The sequence below is a fragment of the Bos taurus genome, chromosome 21 (genome assembly GCF_002263795.3).
Source record: "Bos taurus isolate L1 Dominette 01449 registration number 42190680 breed Hereford chromosome 21, ARS-UCD2.0, whole genome shotgun sequence".
In the NCBI taxonomy this organism is placed as follows: domain Eukaryota; kingdom Metazoa; phylum Chordata; class Mammalia; order Artiodactyla; family Bovidae; genus Bos; species Bos taurus.
In genome coordinates this window covers 22019851-22040026 of record NC_037348.1, presented here as the reverse complement: position 1 = coordinate 22040026, position 20176 = coordinate 22019851, and the positions used below count along the sequence as shown (strand labels likewise).

Here is a 20176-nt window from a genome sequence, read left to right as displayed (position 1 = left end):
GCTGCTGTCAGCCCTTAGGAAATTCCAAAGGCTCTAGGAGCTGTGTGCCAGAAATGAGATGCAAAGCTGGCTTATAGGAAGAGAAAGAAGAAAGGGGGCAGTCATAATCCTGACAGGGGCAAAGTCGCCCCCTGGTTGTCTGCTTCCCAGCTGAGGCACACCCCCTGACAGTAATCCTGTGACTTTTCAGTCTCTCCATTTCCATAAAGAATCTGCAGTTTTGATCCCTGGGTTGAGAAGATCCCCTGGAGGAAGGCATGGCAACCCACTCCAGTCTGCTTGCCTAGAGAATCCTATGGACAGAGAAGCCTGTCGGGCAACACTCCACGGGGTTGCAAAAGAGTCGGACACAACTGAGTAGGCACCCATACACTGGGATCCAAATGGGACTTCCCTCCACCTTCTTCCCTCCTCCTGGAAGTGAGGTTGCTTGACCCGGCATAGGCAGGGCTGACCATGCTGACCTCCCTAGTCACAGAGCTAGGGAAAAGCCCACCTTCCTCGCAAGTGAGGGGAGACTCTGCCCTACTCTTGGGAACCAACAAGCTGTCAGTACACGGTACCCCACCAAGGGAGGGGCCCCGCTCAGGACGGCAGCCCTCCTCAGCTCACATCTGAGTGGTCGGTTCTCTCTCTCCTGTCTGTAGACAGAGCGGGGCCCTTGTAGGTGAGATGAAATGGTTTCCTCCTGGTGAGTCCTGCCAGTGTTTATATGAGTGAGGAAAGAAACGCCAAACCAACGTAACCCGGGGTCTCCAAATGAGCAAACCTGACGTATTTGCAGGTTTAGCTCAAATTAAATGGAGAACCTGGTCCCACACCTCAGCCCCTCCACTTTTGCTAGTTTGGTTCCTCATGGAGAAGAGTGACCTTATAATGGTGAATTTTTAGAAACCTCTCAGTGGGCAGATTCCCCCAAGGATAGTTTACAGTTCAGCCTAAGGGAAGATGTAGCAGAAGCAGGGCTGTATGAAAAGGGAGTGGCCTGCCTGGGAAGGTCGTCGGTCCCCTCTCAGCAGGGGCTGGATGCCCATGGCCAGGGTGCTGCTTAGTGGGATTAATGACCTGTAAGGGTGTTGAGACCAGGAGGAGCAGGACGTTATATGTGCCTCTTCATGAGCAAGTGGTCAGATGAGGAAAAGTACCCAAGGCTCTTTTAAATCAAAAACAGGATGTACATTTTTTTTTTTAACTCAACATGCTTTATTTAGAATTGCCACGTGCTGTTCTAACTAAATATTTCAGATTATTTTATTCCCTCTAGAAACATTTTCTTTTAGGATACCTTTTTAGTTCCTTTATTATACACTTACTTTGTCCTTTAAAGTCATGTGAAAAAAAGTACTTTAGTACTAATTTTGGCAGGCCATGTGGTAAAACACTGAGCTTTTATCCCTTTTTTTGCATGTCTGTAGAAGTTATAGAAGGTCCCTGGAGAAGGGCATGGCAACCCACTCCAATATTCTTGCCTGGAGAATCCCCATGGACAGAGGAGCCTGGCAGGCTATAGAGTCCATGGGGTTCCAAAGAGTCAGACATGACTGAAGCCACTTAGCGCACATAGAAGTTATTGGGCTACAGCTAATAAAGGTACCCTTAATTTATTATAGTGTCAAAATTTAATTATTAAAAATTTAAAAAACTTAATTAAAAAAATTAAGCTTTTTATTTGAAAATTTAAGGTATACCCCAAAGTAGAGAGTAGAATAATGAGCCCCTTTATACTCATCACCAGTCTTAGTGTTTTCCAGTTTTACTGAGGTGTAATTGGCAGGTAATGTTGTATTAGTTTAAGGTATACAGCATAATGATTTACTATGTGTACATATTGCAAAATGGTTACTGCAATAAGCCTAGTTAACATCTAATAAAATAAAAACTACTCACTCAGGTGATTCAGGGGCTCTGAGAGTACCCTGTAAGACTGGACTAAGGCCAGCCTGAAGATAGTGTAGCCTTGGCCAACCTCTGGGAGAAAAGCCCGACGTTATTGCCCAAACCTAGGAGCCTTACAGTTTTGTAAATCAAAATCTCTCCTTCTGGCGTGGCTGAGCACCAGCTCCTGCCCAATTCTGACACTGCAGAGGCAGAGGAAGAGGCTGGGAAACTGGTCAGTGGGGGCTGCCAGGGCACTGGTGGGTCTGATCCTGGAGATTTGTAAAGTATTTTGAATTTTTCTTTAAGGTTTTTTTTTTTTTTTTTAATGGTAATATAATAGAGTCTCTAAGCAAGCTATGAAATCCTTTTTATTCTGCTCATATTTTAAGCTAGAAGTAAACTGCTCCATTTAGCCCCGAGGCAGTGGATTCAAAGCTGCTGCTTTGCTGTGGGTTGGTCTTCCTCCTTCCCTCCCTTCATCATGAGAACCAAAGGAGGCACTGGCTGTGGCTGGAATAAGCTCCAGCTGGATTCCCAAGAGACGACAGTTGTCCCTTGGTTAGACTGGCCCTTTTAAAAAGAGGGAACCTATAACATCTTCCACTAACTTAACCTGCATGTAAATAAGAGGCCCTGCAAGCTCAAGGAACCTGCCTTACTCCCTACCCTTGTAAAATCTCCACTCTTCCCCCTAGAGAAAGTTATTCAGTACCAGGGGCCAGTCTTTCATGCACTTACCAAGAAATAAAGACGAGCTGCCAGCATTGTGAAAAGGCTAGAGTGCCTGCTAAGCAGATTAGCGAGTGTGACCTCAGGGCCAAGCAGTAACACACCATGTCCAGTAGAACCTTTTTGATCTATTAAACTGCCACCCAGTCTCCTGCCCCACTTGTAGGTCTACCAGGACAGATGAAACAGACGGGAGTCAGATACATAGAGGAATTTGGGATGATTGAGGTAGCATTTTAATTCTATAGGAGGGAGCATGGGCTGGTCAATACATATTCTTGGAACTCATAGCTTATCTTTTATGAAATATTAAGTCAGACCCCTCCTCCAAATGAAATTGTTGGATCTAGTGTAAAGATGTAGGCATGCTGTTTATACTACAAGGTAGCCAGATATCTCAGCTAGGCTGTTACTCTGCAGTTAGATCTTGGGTGTTCAATAGATTTATGAGAATGTAATAAAAGTTTATTTGGGACATTTCTAGAAAATACATATTGTTTTCTGTATATATCAGCAAAAATCCACTTACAATCCACTTATATATGGGCAACTGAGCAAAGGAGGCAAAATGACAGGGTGATGAGAGCCCTGAAGGAGTCTCAGAACCCCAAGTTCAGACTGCTAGGCTATATGGCTGTGAGAACGTCACTTTGTCTCCTTGGATCCTGGCTGCCCAGCTGTAGGAGAGCAGAGAGCTGGGCTCCATGGCGGTCAGCGGGCCTTTGCTCAGCGCTCGGGTGGCTGCCCAGCTGTAGGAGAGCAGAGAGCTGGGCTCCATGGCGGTCAGCGGGCCTTTGCTCAGCACTCGGGTAAGCCAGCAGCCCCTGTGCCCGTGGCGCTCATCCCCACCTTGTCTTCACCTGCTCTGCACTGAGAAGCCAGGTGGCTGGTTCATGAGGCTCAGGTGAGGTGCAGTGGAGACCCTGAGGGGCTCCCTCCAGAGTGCTCTCCCAGGGGGCTCTGTTTTGTTGCTGAGAGCCTCTCTCTGCTTCCTGGTTCACTGGCGAGAGGGGTGAGATGGTCACATAAATGACCCCTGCTCCAAGTTCACACGTGGTCCTTATACCGTAAAACAACAATGGCACTGCATCCTGCCAGTATGTATTTCCAGTATTGACAGTGGTATTCCAGAAAAACATTTCTTGCTCTTACAGGAATTTTATTATTTTTTGTCTTACTCTGTAGTCATAACATCTACAAATGAAACTGTTGAGAATTGTCCTATGTAGACTTATTCCTGTTTGAGAACACTGATTGGGCATCCCCTTGCAAGGATACTGAGGTTATGTATTCTGGATCAGGACTTTTCAAAGGAACCATTTGTCTGCTTAATCTCAGTCTTCTAAAATGTTCTTAGCGGTTTTTTAAAAAATATTTATTTGTCTGCACTGGGTCTTAGTTGCGGCATGTGGGATCTAGTTCCTTGACCACGGATCAGACCCAGGGCCCCTGTATTGACAGTGTGGAGCCATAGCCACTGGACTACTAGGGAAGTACCCCTAAAATGTTTTAAATCTATTAAAAAAAAAAACTCAGAACTTCTGACAATGCAAGAAGGTACTTGGTCATCCTACTAGCATTTAGAAATCTGTATTTCACTCAAGAAAATTTGCAAATTACATTTCTCCTGCTTTTAAGAACACTGTATAGAAATATAGCTGTAAGCTAGAATTGACTCTGTTGCAAGGAAAAATGTCTTGGTCATTGACATACATATAATATACTATAGCATATATACCTTTAATAATGATCATCTCCTTGAGTTGGCAATAACCAGCTCTCCAGTTCTCAGACTTCAGCTCACTTCAGGACTAAACATGGGCTTCGTAGGAATCTGCTTGCAGTTTCTTAGTCACGTGAGAAAGATCTGGGGTTTCCAATTAACCGCAAACTTAATGATACGCTGGCGGTGTTGTGCATCTGCTGAAAGAACCAATGCAAATGTAGGTCACATTGATAGATCAGCAGTGCCTAACTAGAGGAAGTGATCTCCTCTCCTAGGAAAAGATTGCCAGGCCCAGCCATTCACCCCAGGCTGAGGTGATGTGAGGTGGCTGGCAGCAGGTGGTGCCTGCCTGAGGTCTCGGTCCTGGTGGGGAGAACACGGTGCTGTCTAACATTGGCCTGCAAGTCCACAGGGCTGCTGCTTTTGGCAAATCCACATGTCCTGTTTCATCCCAGAAAGAGCTCTGATGTCAGCATTAGCCCTGCCACCCCCACCCCATCAACCACCCTAATGCCTGCAAACCTGAACCAGTTTGCTGGCCACATAGAGATGTTTTCAGAGACGTCAGGAGCATGCAGTCCTACAGAGTGGGGAGGATCTGAGACCAGGACTCTGCACGTGGACACTCAACTCCCGGTAGTACTTTGAGCCCCTTTAAATTTGTTTCCTCCTCACAGAGTTCAAGGGCTTCCCCAATGGCTCAGCAGGTAAAGAATCTGCCTGCAATGCAGGCGACACTGATTCAATCCCTGAGTCTGAAAGATCCCCTGGAGGAGGGAATGGCAACCCATTCCAGTGTCCTTGCCTACAAAATCCCATGGACAGAGGATCCCATGGCGGGCCACAGTCCAGGGCCACAGTCCATAGGGTTGCAAAAGAGTCGGACACAACTGAGCAGGCACGCACGCCTAAAGTCCAACCACAGCAACTAAGTAAGGATCACCTGCGGCTTCCTGCTTGCCAACTCAGGAACCACCCTGACCCTCTCACCCCAGCTTCATTGCCCTCTACTATTAAGGTTTCTGGAACCTTGGTGTTCAGGCTGCACTCCACCCATCTACCCTCTCTCAGGTTTGGGGACATAAGCCCAGAAGCTACCTTTGCCCTGCCTTGGGTTACCACTCGGTCATTCCTCTCCGTGCGCAGCCCTTGGCAGTTCAGTCACAATGCAAAACAGAATTCTCTGGCCACTGTTTGGCTATTAGGGTTCCTGCTGAGCCTCCTAGTGCTAAACTTCACTGTCAGGCTGTTGATGCTGGCACCCCTGAGTTCAGTTCCCTCAGCTGCCAGCAAGGACACTGCTGCCATCAGGGTCCATTCCCATCTGTTTTCTAGTGCTTGGGGGCCTGTGGGGAAACCTGTGCTGGCCCAGGCAGAGACTTGAACTTGTGCCACAGGGAAGAAGAGAAGAAATTATCAAATGTAGGCGGAGTATCCCACCAAACACACACTGCATCCAAGTAATACCAGATCTGGGCCAACAGGGGTTAAGTCAAAAGAGACAAGTGTAAATAGAAAATATATGTGTAATAGGAAACCTGGAAGACATTCCAAGAGCTTTCTGTGTTTTGGATCGTCTTCTTCTTCTTTTAAATTTAGTGTTCTGGCCGCCTAGTTCCCCAATCAGGGATCAAACCTGCACCCCCTGCAGTGGAAGTGCAAAGTCTTAACCACTGGACTGTCAGAGAAATCCCCTTGGACCCCTTTCTAAAGACCCTCCATGCCCCCTCTATTCGCTGGCCTCTGGGAGTCCAGTCTGGCCGTAGTTGTGCTCCAAGACTTCTAAATGAAAATGTTGTTTTCAAGTACATTTCCCATTTGTGTGATTTTTTTCTTTTTTATCACCAGAGAGACCTCTGTTTTCTTTAGTCCTGGAACAAAGTCATCCATCTCTTAAAATTATGTCTGTTGTGTGAACAAGTTCTGATAAAGTGCACGGTGGGTATTCAGCCTCTTGATGAACAAAGGTGTTTCAGTTTATTATTCCTACAGTAGCGTACTCTCTCTTCTGAGCTCAACATCCATCTTGCCTATCGCAATGGATATTTTTCTTCCAGTACCACAGGTGTTCCTCAGGAAGATCTTTTTATTTTAGGTGTTGATAGATTTGGATTGTAAAAGAATTGTTCAACTAAACCAGCCCCAACGTTTCATTAGCCCCCTTGGGAGAAATAGGAGTCATTCCCAAATCCAAGATATGAAAATCCGTATGTTTAACAGCAAAATGAGTGGCTAGTTCTTAACTAAAAGGAACTCCCCTAGAAAGACATACTCCATCATAGGGTTCTTTTCATAATAAGTTAGCTCTTTGACCTATGATTCAATTTACATGAAAGAAAATCTGTTTTCATGTATATCACAAACACCTCTGACATAATTTTGTATACACATTGCCCCATTATGTACAATATAATGGTGCACCCTAGGATTTGGATTTTGCCAATCAAAAAGCTTTGCCTTTTATGATGCCAGACTCAAAAATGTGAAGAGTGTACTCCAAGCCTGCCTTAACAAAGGACTTTGGATTTATTGACCATGACTTTATCTTGAATCTGTTTATATTTTCATTTGTACCATTTGGGGTATGGCGAGTTGCGTGTTTCCCACTAGTATTCAGGTACTATTCTCTTTTTCCTCCTTAACTCGGGGTCACAAACTCAGACATCTAACGTAAGAAGTCATCAAAGTGGTGTGGTGTCCCACTTGCAGAGAACAGCTACTCTCAATTTCAATCCCCATTGCCGTGTGGGAAGTTGGGACCAGTGTGGCTAAAACGTTCAGACTTTTCACTAGAAGCCCCAAAAGTTTTTAAACATTGTTGAGTTTAAAAAAGACAGTGAGTTTAAAAAAGACTGTGTAAGCCAGTAGTCCCCAGTCCATAAATACCCCATTTTATCTCTGGATGCTGTGTCTGTGTTTCTGCATGCCGGATGCCATAGGTACCCACTTCGTTTCTGTCTTAAGCATACCTCTTTTTCATTTCATGCATACCTCCTTGTCACTGGGATTCTGTATAAAAATTCATAGTCTCCAAATTGTGATAGTGTTTAAAAAGTCATTCTTTCAACTTCCATCTTCACACACTAAAGACTCATTTATTTTTTTAAATATTTAATTTATTTTTTTATTTGGCTGTGCTGGGTCTTAGCTGCGGCATGTGGGATCTAGTTCCTTGAGCAGGGATCAAACCCCAGCCCCATGCATTGGGAACTCAGTCTTAACCACTGGACCACTAGGGAGTCCCAAGACTATTTCAAATTATTCTGTGATTATGCAGACACAGCTCCATGCTGCATTTGATTCACCTTGACTCAAGGCAGAGTCACAGACACCAGTAAAACTATAAAGTCGGTCTTGTCATCTGTTGTTGCTAAGAGTTGTTGTTGTTCTTGATGACAAGTGGCAATGTCACAGTCACAGGCCAACCAACTCTTCTTCATTCTCTCTGCAGCCGGTGTTCCACCCAGCAGACAGCGTGCGAGGGACCCGCCACCACGGGCTGGTGGAGAGGCCGTCCCGGACTCGCTTCCACCCCCTTCACCGACGATCCGGGGACAAGCCAGGACGACAGATATCCTTTTTCATTGTCTGAGGAGAGGATAAGTTTTGAAATGTTTGAAAACTTTTCAGAATTTATTTTCCCAGTAATTTCCTTTTGGCCTCCAAATCTTCATTTCATCTGACGAATGGAGGCAATAAACCTAAGTGACTTGGAAACTAGAAACATTTCTGCGACTGAAAACTGGAAGGATCCCTGTAGGTGTTTACTTTATGAAAGTGTCAATAAAGTTCCATCTAATGAAGTAACTACACATAAACAGCCTGTCATTCAGCCCCATTGCAAGGCCTGCTCAGCGTTTTCTTCAGACATTGACAAAAATCAGAATTAACCCTGACTTTAAACCAGGTTAGATTTAGTCGGTCACACTAAAACAGACATACAGATAGCTGATTTATGTTTATTTCTGTTCATGCACTGACCTGCTGCTAGAACTTATGGAAGAAATTTTTATATAATTTTCTATTTAGGGAATTTCAGGGGAGAAGGCAATGGCACCCCACTCCAGTACTCTTGCCTGGAAAACCCCATGGGCAGAGGAGCCTGGTAGGCTGCAGTCCATGGGGTCATGAAGAGTCAGACATGACTGAGGGACTTCACTTTCACTTTTCACTTTCATGCCTTGGAGAAGGAAATGGCAACCCACTCCAGTGTTCTTGCCTGGAGAATCCCAGGGACGGGGGAGCCTGGTGAGCTGCTGTCTATGGGGTCGCACAGAGTCGGACACGACTGAAGCGACTTAGCAGCAGCGGCAGCAGCAGCAGGGAATTTCAGACTCAATCAATGACAACTAAAATACAAAGCTGGTATTTAGGAGAATTTTGCATAGTGATATTTATTCACACCAAATCCTATGCTGTAAAGTAGGAAGACAGAAAAGGAGGCTATGAACTCATCGGACAATTTTACTTATCAGGCCAGAGCAGGACGTGGTCTGGGGGTCCAGCAGTGTGCACAGGGCTTTGGGAAACAGGCCTGAGCTGGGATTTGCGGGAGAGGAGACAGGTAGGTATTTCAGGAGAGTCTGCACTCTGCCCTCGTTCTTCTCACCCGCAGGGCCAGAGGGAGGCAGGAGAGGCGGGGTGAGTCTTGCTGCAGAGCTGGGTTCCTGGCAGTGACGGTAGGGTTGGCTTCAGCAGCCTAGAAAGCAGGAAGTGGGGGGAGGGCTCTCGTGTTTACCAAGCACCTACTCATGCCAGGCACTGTGCTAGGCAATTCATAATCATTTAGATGAACTCAAAATTTACTGGGCAGTTTGCTTTTTTAACCCCCATTTCCCAGTGAGGAAACTTGAGTGTCAAAGTGACTTGCCCCAAATTCCACAGCTGAGGCTGGAAGGGCCCAGATTCACCCTCAAGTCAAGCTGTCCGACCCCCCCAGCATGGGCCCCCTTCTTGCTCCAGCGCTCAGTCGCCCCCAGGACCACACTCAAGAGAGACCCCCGTGGAGGAGGTGTGGGGACACAGAGGAACTCCCACTGCTTGTCTAGCCCTCAGGCTTCTCACAGTTTTTTGTCAATCTGAAGTGAGGATAAGGACCCCAAAGGATGTTTGCTTCTCCCCTCTTCCCACCCAGGGGCTCCCCACCCAAGTCTACCAAGATGCCTTGACTCCTGACATCATGCGGCCATTATCAGAGCAGGCAAGAATGATGACTGATTCTTTCCCTTTCCTTTCTGGGAGGCGGGAATTCTACCATTTAACCACCAACACATCCCTCAAATTCCTTTCTGGAATGTATCATAACTTTTAGATAGAAATGCAAAAGGGAAATGAGAATGGAGGCAGTTCTTCAGCAAATTCACACTCAGGTAGGTGGTTGTCCATCAAACCATTGTCTAAATTGCTTGGAATTTTCTAGTAAAAGACTTAGTGTATTTCTTTGCTTGATGTGACTAACATTTTGTCTTTTCCTAATTTCTCAGTTCCCTCTTTCTCTCAGAGATGTTCTCTCTAAATATTTTAATACATATAGATATATTTATGGCTACCTCAGATCTTTTTTTACAACAAGTATAGTCTAAATATATGCATATACTCACAGCTTTTTAATTCAAAAAATTTTTATTTTATTTTGGCTGCACCTTGCTGCTTGCAAGATCTTAAATTCCCCCACCAGGGATTGAACCTGCTCCCCCTGCACTGGAAGTATGCAATCTTAACCTGGAATACCAGGAAAGTCCTCCTCACAGCTATTGTGTTTTTTTTACTTTTTATTTTGTATTGGCTATAGCCAGAGAGCCAACAATGTTGTGATAGCTTCAGGTGGATAGTGCAGGGACTCAGCCATACATATACATGTATCCGTTCTACCCCCAACCCCCACTTCCATCCAGGCTGCCACATAACACTGAGCGGAGTTCCCTGGGTTGTACAGTAGGTCCTTGGTTATTCATTTTAAATACAGCTGTCTCATAGCTTTTTTTTCCGGCTGTGCTCGGTCTTGGTTGTTGAGAGGGCTTTCTTTAGTTGCAGCAAGTAGGTGCTCCTCCCTAGTTGCAGTACGCAGCCTTCTCCTTGCAGTGGCTTTTCTTGTTGCAAAGCAGAGGCTCTAGGCACACGGGAGCCAGTAGTTGTGGCACGTGGGCTTAGTTGCCCTGCAGCATGTGGGATCTTCCCAAACCAGGGATCGAGCCAGTGTCCTCTGCATTACAAGGTGGATGCTTAACCACTAGAACACCAGGGAAGCTCTCATAGCTTTTAAAACTAGAAGACTATCTAGAAGAGGAGGAGACTGAGGAAAGGCAACAGAGAAAAATGGTCATTCACTTAAAAACAGTTGGTGCCGGGCGCCATTTACATTCTGTGGGTGTCACGGCAGAGAATCATGCACTTCTGGCCTCTAGTCGCTCTCAGTCTAGCGGGAGAGGCTCAGTGTGGCGACTGCAGGCACCACCGCCTGGAGGCTGTGCACACTCAGCCACACAGCCCGAACCAGTCCTGGGGGATGGAGAAGGCATCCTGGAGGAAAACCTGAGGCTTGAAGGCTAGGTAACATGTGAGAGGACAGTGTTTTTATTTATTGAACAGGTGTTTTCACACAACCCGTTTTCTGCACAGGTACTCATCTTCTAAGCACTGGGGACTCCGTGGTGAGAGAGACAGCGGTGTCTCTGCCTTCCTGAGTGGGCGATGTCAGACAGCAAACAGGTTAAAAAAAATTATCAAAGCAAAATAATTTCAGGTGGTTGTAAGTGATAGAGAGGAAGACACCCCTGGAGGGAATGTTTCAGGCAGAGGGAATAGCTTGTGTAAAGTGCTAGAGAGGGAGACTTCACTGTATGTGCAGGCTACTGTCTCCTTTCAGGTAGTAAGTCGTAGGCTATATAACTTGACCATGTATCCAGGTCAACTCATGAGAGCAGCTGCAAAGCAGATCACCTCCTAAGGGGAGGAGAAGCAGGAACCAAATAAATATATAGATGAATTAGAGTTTTTCATCAGACAGTACACATCTGATTCACACACCGTGAGGCATCTCTCTCTCAAGCACCTAATGGGGGTCCCAGGACTGGACATCTGCTGACTTAAAAGAGTTATTTAGTGTAAGTCTGCCCATGAATAAACAGTGAGTCTCCTTTGAGGAATCAAGGGACCTTGAGCTCCTGTGTTCAGTCCCTAAGTCAGGTCTGACTCTGCAACCCATCAACTACAGCACGCCAGGCTTCCCTGTCCTTCCCTGTCTCCTGGAGTTTCCTCAGACTCACGTCCATTGTGTTGATGAAGTCATCCAACCATCTCATCCTCTGTCACCCGCTTCTCCTCATGCCCTCAGTCTTTCCCAGCATCAGGGTCTTTTCCAGTAAGTCGGACCTTCATATCAGGTGGCCAAAGTTTTGAGCTCCTGCTGCTGCTGCTGCTGCTGCTAAGTCACTTCAGTCGAGTCCGACTCTTAGCAACCTCATGGATTGCAGCCTACCAGACTCCTCTGTCCATGGGATTTTCCAGGCAATAGTACTTGAGTGGGTTGCCATTGCCTTCTCCTTTGAGCTCCTAGTAAAATGTAAAAGTAGAATGATTTTATGTTGAAGATATTAAAATATGTAGAAAAGATGGGGAAGAGGGCTGCAGTGCCATCTTTCCTTTCATGGCCTGCATTCATTTTATTTTGTGATAATTTGCTTAAAATGGTTGCCTTTCTCACCAGTCTATTACCTCCTGAATGAAGTTTTATCATTTGAAAGGATTAACAGTGGTTTGAATCTTTGTTAGAACAAAGAGAAGACGTGTACCCAGAATTTTCTTACTCTAGCTGTTTCTTGGCTTGGGTGTTATTTTAGATCGCGGGTACACTGGCTTAGGAAGGGGTCGGTTTCATGATACAGTGATTGCAAATACAGTGAACACTGTTAACAGTGTGGCCAGACACAAGCAGCAGAGCACCGGCACCAGGGCATTCCTCCTCTGGTGGGCGGCCATGGTCACAGAGAAGGCTGGTGCACTGGGCTCTGCGCTCTGCCATGGGCATGGGGCCACCACAGGCAGAGACCAGGGCGCTGCCCAGCTGAGCTCCAGTCCAGGCCACACTCAGGACAGAGGCAAGGCGCTAACTGGTCCCCGACTCAGGGTCTGGGTTTGAGAACTCAGAGGGAGGCCCTCCCGCCTTCCTGCAGCTGCTTGTGCCCTCAGCAGCCCTTCTCACTCCTCGAAGGGGCAAACGTGTACCCCAGACACCATCCTGTTGAGTTTCCAAACAATTAACATAAATTTACATATTTATTTGTCATATGATCTCAGACCTGAGGGTTGTACATAGAAGAGAAGGACGACACACTAGTGACTCATAGAAGTGCCTTCCTCTCAAAGAGATGTGTTTTTAGGAAGAGAGAAAAACAAACGTCTAGACATTTTCTTACTTATATTGCCAGCAAGGTTGGAGCGTGTGTTGCATCTGGAAAACTAGAATGAATGGTCATGATGAGACCACCTTGAGATCCACTAAAGCTAGGAGTGGCTTTCCTCTTTGGAGCAGGCCTTGCTTTGGTTCTGTTCATACAAGGAGATGAAAATGTTAGAACATTGGTTTATAGGACAAAACTGTTTCTTCAAAGGGCACCGCCTGTTGTATTTGAGACATGTTGGACTATGTCTCTTATGGAAGCTTCACAGTTTTATATTAGGGCTGTGAGAAGCCCGGCAGTTAAGAAACTTTAACCCAGAGTTTCCAAATCTTACTTGATCACTAAACCCAGTTTTTACCTATCACCCATTAAAGATTTCCGTCTCAAAGGGAGTGCAAGTTTTTAGAGTTTTAAGGGGGAAAGAGTCAGACTTCAGAATTCTACCCATCTCCCGTTCGTCACTCGTGTGCTGAGGGAAACAGGAAGACATCTTCATACACACAAGGACCAAAAAAGATCTTGTTCCCGTGCCTCCCTTCATGTTTGACGTGCAGATGTGTTGTAGCAGGACGTCATTGGAAGCCAGAGGACCAGAGGAAGTTGAGTGATGGTGAAGACATGGTTAAGAAACTAGGAAGGAACCAAATGGTGACTGGTTTTATATACTAAATCCAGCCCTGACACCTGTCTCAGTGAATGTGGGTTCTACTAAGCAGACCTAGAGTTCAGGAACCCTGCCAGCAGCGTGGACAACCACAGGCCAGCCCCACAGCCCCAGTAGAAAACGGAGTTCCAGAGGGGAAGAGAGAGCCTGGCGCCCCAGGCTGCTCCTGAGCCCTGCCCCAGTTCCTGAGCCCTGCCCCAGGTGCCCTTCCCGCATGGGAACAGGAAGCCAAAAGAAGAACTGGGCCATGCAGCCATGACTAGGGAGCCTGGGGAAGAGACAGGGTGGGTCTTGTGTGGGGTTTCTGAGGCTCACTGACCCCACCCACGTGCAGGGAAATGGGCCACAGATGTCCTGTCTCATCAACAGAAGGGCAGAACGTTCTCGGTGACTGAGGCCTTCCCCTCTAACGTTATCTGAGCTGAGAAGGAACAGGAGTCCCTTGGGTGGACTGGGTCGGGAACGTGGAGGAAGGATTCTCCTCCACAGAGCCGCAGGGCCTGGGGAGAGAGAACAGCCCAGGGTGACCAACATCTCCACCTGAGCGCCTGGGTGGAGGGCGCCCTGCATTACTTACGATGGACTGGAGCACGATGAGGAGAGGAGAGGCAGCGTGACGAGTGGGGTTGGAGGTAGAGTTTGGGATGCTGGGGGTGGAGAAGCTGAGTAAGGCAGTGGGAAGGGTGGGCTTGGAGTTCATGAGAACTGTGGCGAGCTGGAAGTATGGATTCACGAGTTACTGGACTGTGGGTGATGGATGGAGCCAAAGACATGGATGGGACTGAGCAAGGCAAGAATGGAGGACAGAGGAGGGGGGCTGCCTCTCAGAGTCTCCTCAGGTGCTCTTCCCAAAGTGGCTGCACCCGGAATCTCTCTCCAGCCTCCCACCCTGCTCCCACTCTACATGGTACCCACGAAACCGAGCTGTTCTCCCCATCACATGCTTTTGAGAGCAATGCAGGCGGATGTGGGCTGAGAGACTGTGAGGCCATAGAAACTCTGGGACCATTAGGGTTGAAGGCAGAAGAGGAAGAGCCCGAAAAGGAGCTGAAAAGCAGCGCACAGGGGGATAAATCAAAAGATCCATTATAATGTAGATTGTTTTTTGACTTAGGTTTAACTGAGGTGATGGAGGCTTTCCTGGTGGCTCAGATGGTAAAGAATCTGCCTGTAATGCAGGAGACCCAGTTTCAATCCCTGGTCAGAAAGATTCCCTGGGGAAGGAAAAGGCAACCTACTCCAGTATTCTTGCCTGGAGAATCTCATGGACAGAGGAGCCTGGCAAGCTCCTTGAGGTCACAAAGAGTGGGACACAACTGGGTGACTATCACTTTCCCTTTCTTTCAAGGTGGTAACGGATGAGGGGCTAATCTGACTTGATTTCCCTGTCACCTAGGCTGCTCTTCTGTTTGTTTCCTGGCAACTCGCAGGCGTTCTAGAAATGTTCATTGAATTGAATGGTAAATTCTAGTTTACAAATAAGGGTATTTTTTCTGTCTATTTAGGATGTTCTTCATGGCATGTTAGTACTGTGGAGTGATTAAAGCCACCTGAATAAAGTTTTCTCAGATCTTCAGAAGAGCAAATAAGCGTTTTCTAAGCTGCTTCTGTTGAATTTAGCTGTAAGCTACTGACATGAGGGGCAGTAAAGCAGACAGTATAGCACCCGCCTCAGTGCAGGAGGCCTGGGTTCCATCCCTGGGTTGGGAAGACCCCCTGGAGAAGGAAATGACAGCCCACTCCGGTATTCATGCCTGGAGAATCCCATGCACAGAAGAGCCTGGTGGGCTACAATCCATGGAGTCACAAAGAGTCAGACATGACTGAGTCACACACACACACACACACACACACACACACACACACACACACTGACATGAGTAGGCTTCCCTGGTGGCTTAGTGGTAAAGAATCTGCCTGCCAATACAGGAGACATGTACCAATCCCTGGTCCAGGAAGATCCCCCGGAGAAGGAAATAGCATCCCACTCTAGCATTCTTGCCTGGAAAATCCCATGCACAGAGGAGCCTGGTGGGCCACAGTCCACGGGGTCGCAGCGTTGGATACAACTTAGTGACTGAACAACAGCAAGAACAACTGACATAAGTGATCGCTAACATTAGGGCATCTCTTGATGCCAATAAGGTGTTGGGTTTTGAATACCCATTAAGTGAGATATGAATGGTGAGAATTGAGAGAGCTCAGAGGTCACATCTTTTAACTTTTGATGCCTCAGCCCCGTCATATTAAAATTTCAGAAATTCACCACGTTTCCATGTTGTTGATATACATCAGAAAGGCTAACATGCCGACCTACTCCTCAACATTGAAATGATCGATGTTTGATCGTTGTACTACTAATACACCACTGTGTTCTGATTTGTTTACAGGTTCTAGACAAGTGGACTTAATGACTTTAAAGGTGGCAGTGTCCTGAGAGAAGTGGTAAATTTCTGCTTCAGAATTAAGTATTTCTGGACAGAGGTTCATTAAAATCTGCTGAAAAGAGAAAAGTCCAGTGCCTTCTCCCTAGTGGTTCTGCCAACTAAGATACCGCCGTTTTTCCTCTCAGAGACGTTCTTGTTTCTTCTTCACCTTTTCCTCTTCTGTCCCCTACTGTGGTCCATTCCGACCTGTACTTTGCATGCATGCATATGTACAAAGTCGCTTCAGTTGTGTCTAACTTTTTGCAGCCCCATGACTGTAGCCCATTGGGCTCCTCTGTCCTTGGGATTTTTCAGGCAAGAATACTGGAGTGGGTTGCCATGCCCTCCTCCAGGGGATCTTCCGGACCCAGGGATCCAACCCACGCCTCTTATGTCTCCTGCATAGCCTAATAGTTAATGTTGAAGAAGCGTCTGGTCTCTCTTCTGAAAGCACCTCTGTTTTATTGCATTGACTAAGATTCAGATTCAGAAAGAAGGTAACTAGACATGACCACACTAGTACACAGGAAGTGAAACTTGTGATCGTAGTGCTTCTGGCAGAGGAAACATTTCCTTAAGAGTTCATCAGTGTCCATATTTTACTAATGCCAGGTTCTGCCTGCATGATAGTTCTTCTCCATCAAGGCCCCCACTACCTCCTGAGCCTTAGATGGTGATGGCTTCTTTTATACAGAATCACCGAAGATCACAGGAGAATAATATGACTTAGAATGTTTTGAGAAGGTATTCTATGAGTATAATTAAATTAACCAAACAGCTCTATTGTACTCAGCACATATAGTATAGCATCCCATCTGTTTTTCCCTGTTTCCATTTCATCTGGAATGTGTTCTAAGGCAGGCTAGACCCAGTGAAGAATATAGAATCCATAAAACAGGCCACCTGACCATCTAAGGAAGTTCACATTTCTCAATAAACCTAATGTAGCTCTCTTTGGGTTATAAGAAACAGGAACCCTCAACTTGAAGAAAAAAGAAATTTATTGGCTTATGTTACTAGAAGCCCAGAGGGCTAGATCCAGGGATCCGTACAGTAGCACTGAGACTCAGTATCTGGGGGGGTGCCACCTCTACCTTGACTTCCAGGGAGAGAAACCCAGGCCCACATGGTCCCCAAGCTCACCACCTCCGCTGGGGATAGTCCTTTCTTCCCCTGTTTGTATCATGAGTCCATCCCTGAACTAGTCACAGGGGTTAAGTGACCTTGAATGGAAGTGCTGGGTGTGGGTACCTTCTGTGGACAGGGAGGCCCACACAGAGCGACAGCCAAACCAGGTTTCGGATGGGGGTGCGGGCAGTCCTTGGAAGTAAAAGAGCTTGGGCTCGCAAAAAAAAAGAAACACCCCACGTGAATCACGCAAAGATGGTGCTGGTTAGGAGATAGAGGAATGGACTTTTCCAGAGGAAGTTGATAAGCCGAAGTAGGAGGAAGAGCTGTCGGGTATAGAGATAAAGATACAAACTGAAAACTCAGCAGTGGAACTCCACGCGACTCCAGCCTCTTAGTTCTGCCTCAACTTCCCCTTCATCTGGGTTTTCCTTGATTGAAATTTCTACTTCGATGGTAGCACGCTTGGAGCAAATTACGCCTCACAGCCCCTGGATGAAAGTTGGCCCAGGTAAGCAAGTCATATTTTCAAAGATATGATGGGCGTGTGCTGTGCTTGGACAGTCTCACTTTATTTTACCCGCCTCAGAGGTCATTTTAGAAATTTCTAATCTAAAGCACAGACTCTTGTTTTCTCTTATAAAACTTAAGTCTCTCCACATATAATCATGGGCTTATATGAAAGTCTAAAATTAAAAGTTATTTAAATCAATCTGGGTCTTCATTTTAAAGACCAAATAGAAACACATTCAGAATACATTGACCAACATAATAGTCTGAGTTGGTATTATTATATTTAAATATATAAAGGTGTCATGGTAAGCTACTGAAAGAAACAGAGGCCATAGTAAGCTCCTAAAACTGTAATTTGCATAGTGGATTTGATTTAGGGTCTCTTTGAGTATTTTTATATGTAGAGAATATATACCCCCAAATTGAGTATTTTTTGGAATAGTACTGGAGGTGACAGAATATAGAGTTAACTGAAAAGATTGTTACATCCAGTGGATGCATGATATCATTTTCAGATCACCTGGTCAGATTTAAGAGGCATTTGAAATGGACATGTTGAAAAATTTTAGCTCCCTGGATTGAAGTGCATTCTCCATCTATTCTTGGGGCAGATACTGACAGCACTTACTGTGGATAATGTAGTCAGGACCTGGGAAAGGCAGGTATGAAGATGGATAACAGCAGGCCCCTACTGCAAGTAGGTTTTCAGCAACCCTTAAGAATCTTGGGATCCATGATTGTAGAATAAACACAGTATCTTATTTTAAGTCATAAAAGCGTTAGGCAGTCCATCATGTCCAACTCTCTGCAACCCCATGAACTGTGGCCCGCCAGGCTCCTCTATCCATGGGGATTCTCCAGGCAAGGATACTGGAGTGGGTAGCCATTCCCTTCTCCAGGGGATCTTCCTGACCCGGGAATCGATCCTGGGTCTCCCTCATTGCAGGCAGATTCTTTAATTAAATCATAAAAAGATTTTTCCAATTTGAGATTGTAAAAAATTTGTATTTAAGAGAAAAATGTCCTATGCTTTCTAGAGCATGAGGATTAGTTAGATTAATATTTTCAAACATTGGATTACTGTAGCAGTTACGTTCCTCTTTATGGACCTCTGTAGAGGAGTGCGGCATTTCTGTATCAGGGTTTGCCAGGCATCCCCTATGCACATACTCGGGGGATGTGATGAGGGGTAGTTTTTCACACATCTGGAATAAGGCCTCACATCCCCAGAGAGGATTTGGTTATGGATCTGAAATATTTCGAAAGGCATTCAAAAGTGCTTGTTTGCTGCTTAAAAAAAAGACCAAAAACCTCCTTGCATGCCCAGCTGGCTCATTTGCTTGCCCTATTTGCATGAATTTCTGATAGTTTTTATCATAGAAGGGAGAAATCACAGGACCTGGAGAGAGCAGCTGTGCAGCTGAGTGAATAGAAGGGCTGGTTCTCAAACCCAGGCCTGAGGTTTCCCTTTCTCCTTGTGGACTGAACTTCTTTTCTTTTTATGTTATTCTGGTTTTTAAAGGCAGCAGCCTCCTTGGAAGGAAGAGAAGCACCCTGGGTTCAGGCTAACATCTGCACTCAACAGGTACATAGCTTGTTTTCTAGTAGAAATAAACTTTAAAGAAGGCAAATCACCCTGTTGATCCTGCTGCTTTTTAATCTATCATCTGTTTGCAAGAGTACTCTTATATCAATGGGTTGTGTTTATACGAAGTGTTAAAAAGAAGCAACCTAAATCTCCCACCGTGTAGTGAACGTCTGCTCAGGACAATGTAGCTGTGAGAACATGAAGTCTGAGTGAATGACAGTTTGCCTCCTACTCTGTGTCCTTGAGCAAGTTGCATGGCTTCTCTGTGTCTCAGTTTACTCATCTGGAAAAAGGAAGATAACAGTACCTACATCAAGCGATGGTTGCAAGGATTAAATAAGATGCATAAGAAACACAAGGAAGCATAAGCGTTCAATAACCACATTAAACCATCACTTCAAGCTGGACCCCAGTGTTTAAGTCACTTTGTTCAATCCTGATCACATTCTACAAGAATGAGTATGACTTTCTGTTCTAAGAAGTTACAAATGACTTGTCCAAGGTTGCTTAGCTAATATGTGATGGAACTGGGATTAAAAAAAATTTTTTTTCAGTGCAAAATTTTAACATACACAAAAGGGAAAAGCATTCCAAGAATTCCGTGTGCCCATCTTTTAGCTTCTGTGTCTACCCCTACCTCCTCCCTTCCCACCCTTATCCCACCACCAGCCAGCCAGAGTATTTCACCTGCAGATATCTCTAACACTATAAGGCTGATAGGAACCTTTGAAAAACAACAACAATATAACGCAATGCCATTATGCCACGTAACAAAATTAACAATAATTCCTAATATTATCTAATACCCGGTCTGTATTCACATTTCCCCAGTTGTCTCTCTGCATTTGATTGATATTCTCTTGAGTCTCTTTGAATCTGAACCCAAGGCTCCCTGGTCCCAGAATCCTTGCTTTTGCTGCTGCTTCATCCTGGTTCTGAACTGCCTGTCCCTTGTGTAAACCCAACCCAGCCATGGTACACAGTCCAGCCACGGGGCTTAGTGGCTGCAGAAGGCATCACCTGAAACAGCCCACAGAGAAGCATTTTAGGCTAATTTGAAGCCTCACACAAGTTCTTTTTTGGCAGTTTGTCCCTTGATGAGACAAGTAAATAATGTCTCTTGGA

General features: G+C 45.8%; 1 protein-coding gene across 4 annotated transcripts in view; it reads left to right on the top strand.

The window, feature by feature from the left end:
• The window catches only part of CRTC3 (CREB regulated transcription coactivator 3), a 96069-nt gene that overhangs the window by 45994 nt on the left and 29899 nt on the right, over window positions 1-20176 (top strand). For all 4 annotated transcript variants that reach the window (XR_009492112.1, XR_009492111.1, XM_024982322.1 and 1 more), the window contains exons 3-5: window positions 7785-7904; window positions 17400-17461; window positions 18986-19048. Coding sequence is in view for 2 of the 4 variants with exons in the window: in XM_024982322.1 (XP_024838090.1) it covers window positions 7785-7904; window positions 17400-17461; window positions 18986-19048 (245 nt within the window). In the remaining 2 variants the exon portion in view is untranslated. The remainder of the gene's footprint in view (window positions 1-7784; window positions 7905-17399; window positions 17462-18985; window positions 19049-20176) is intronic.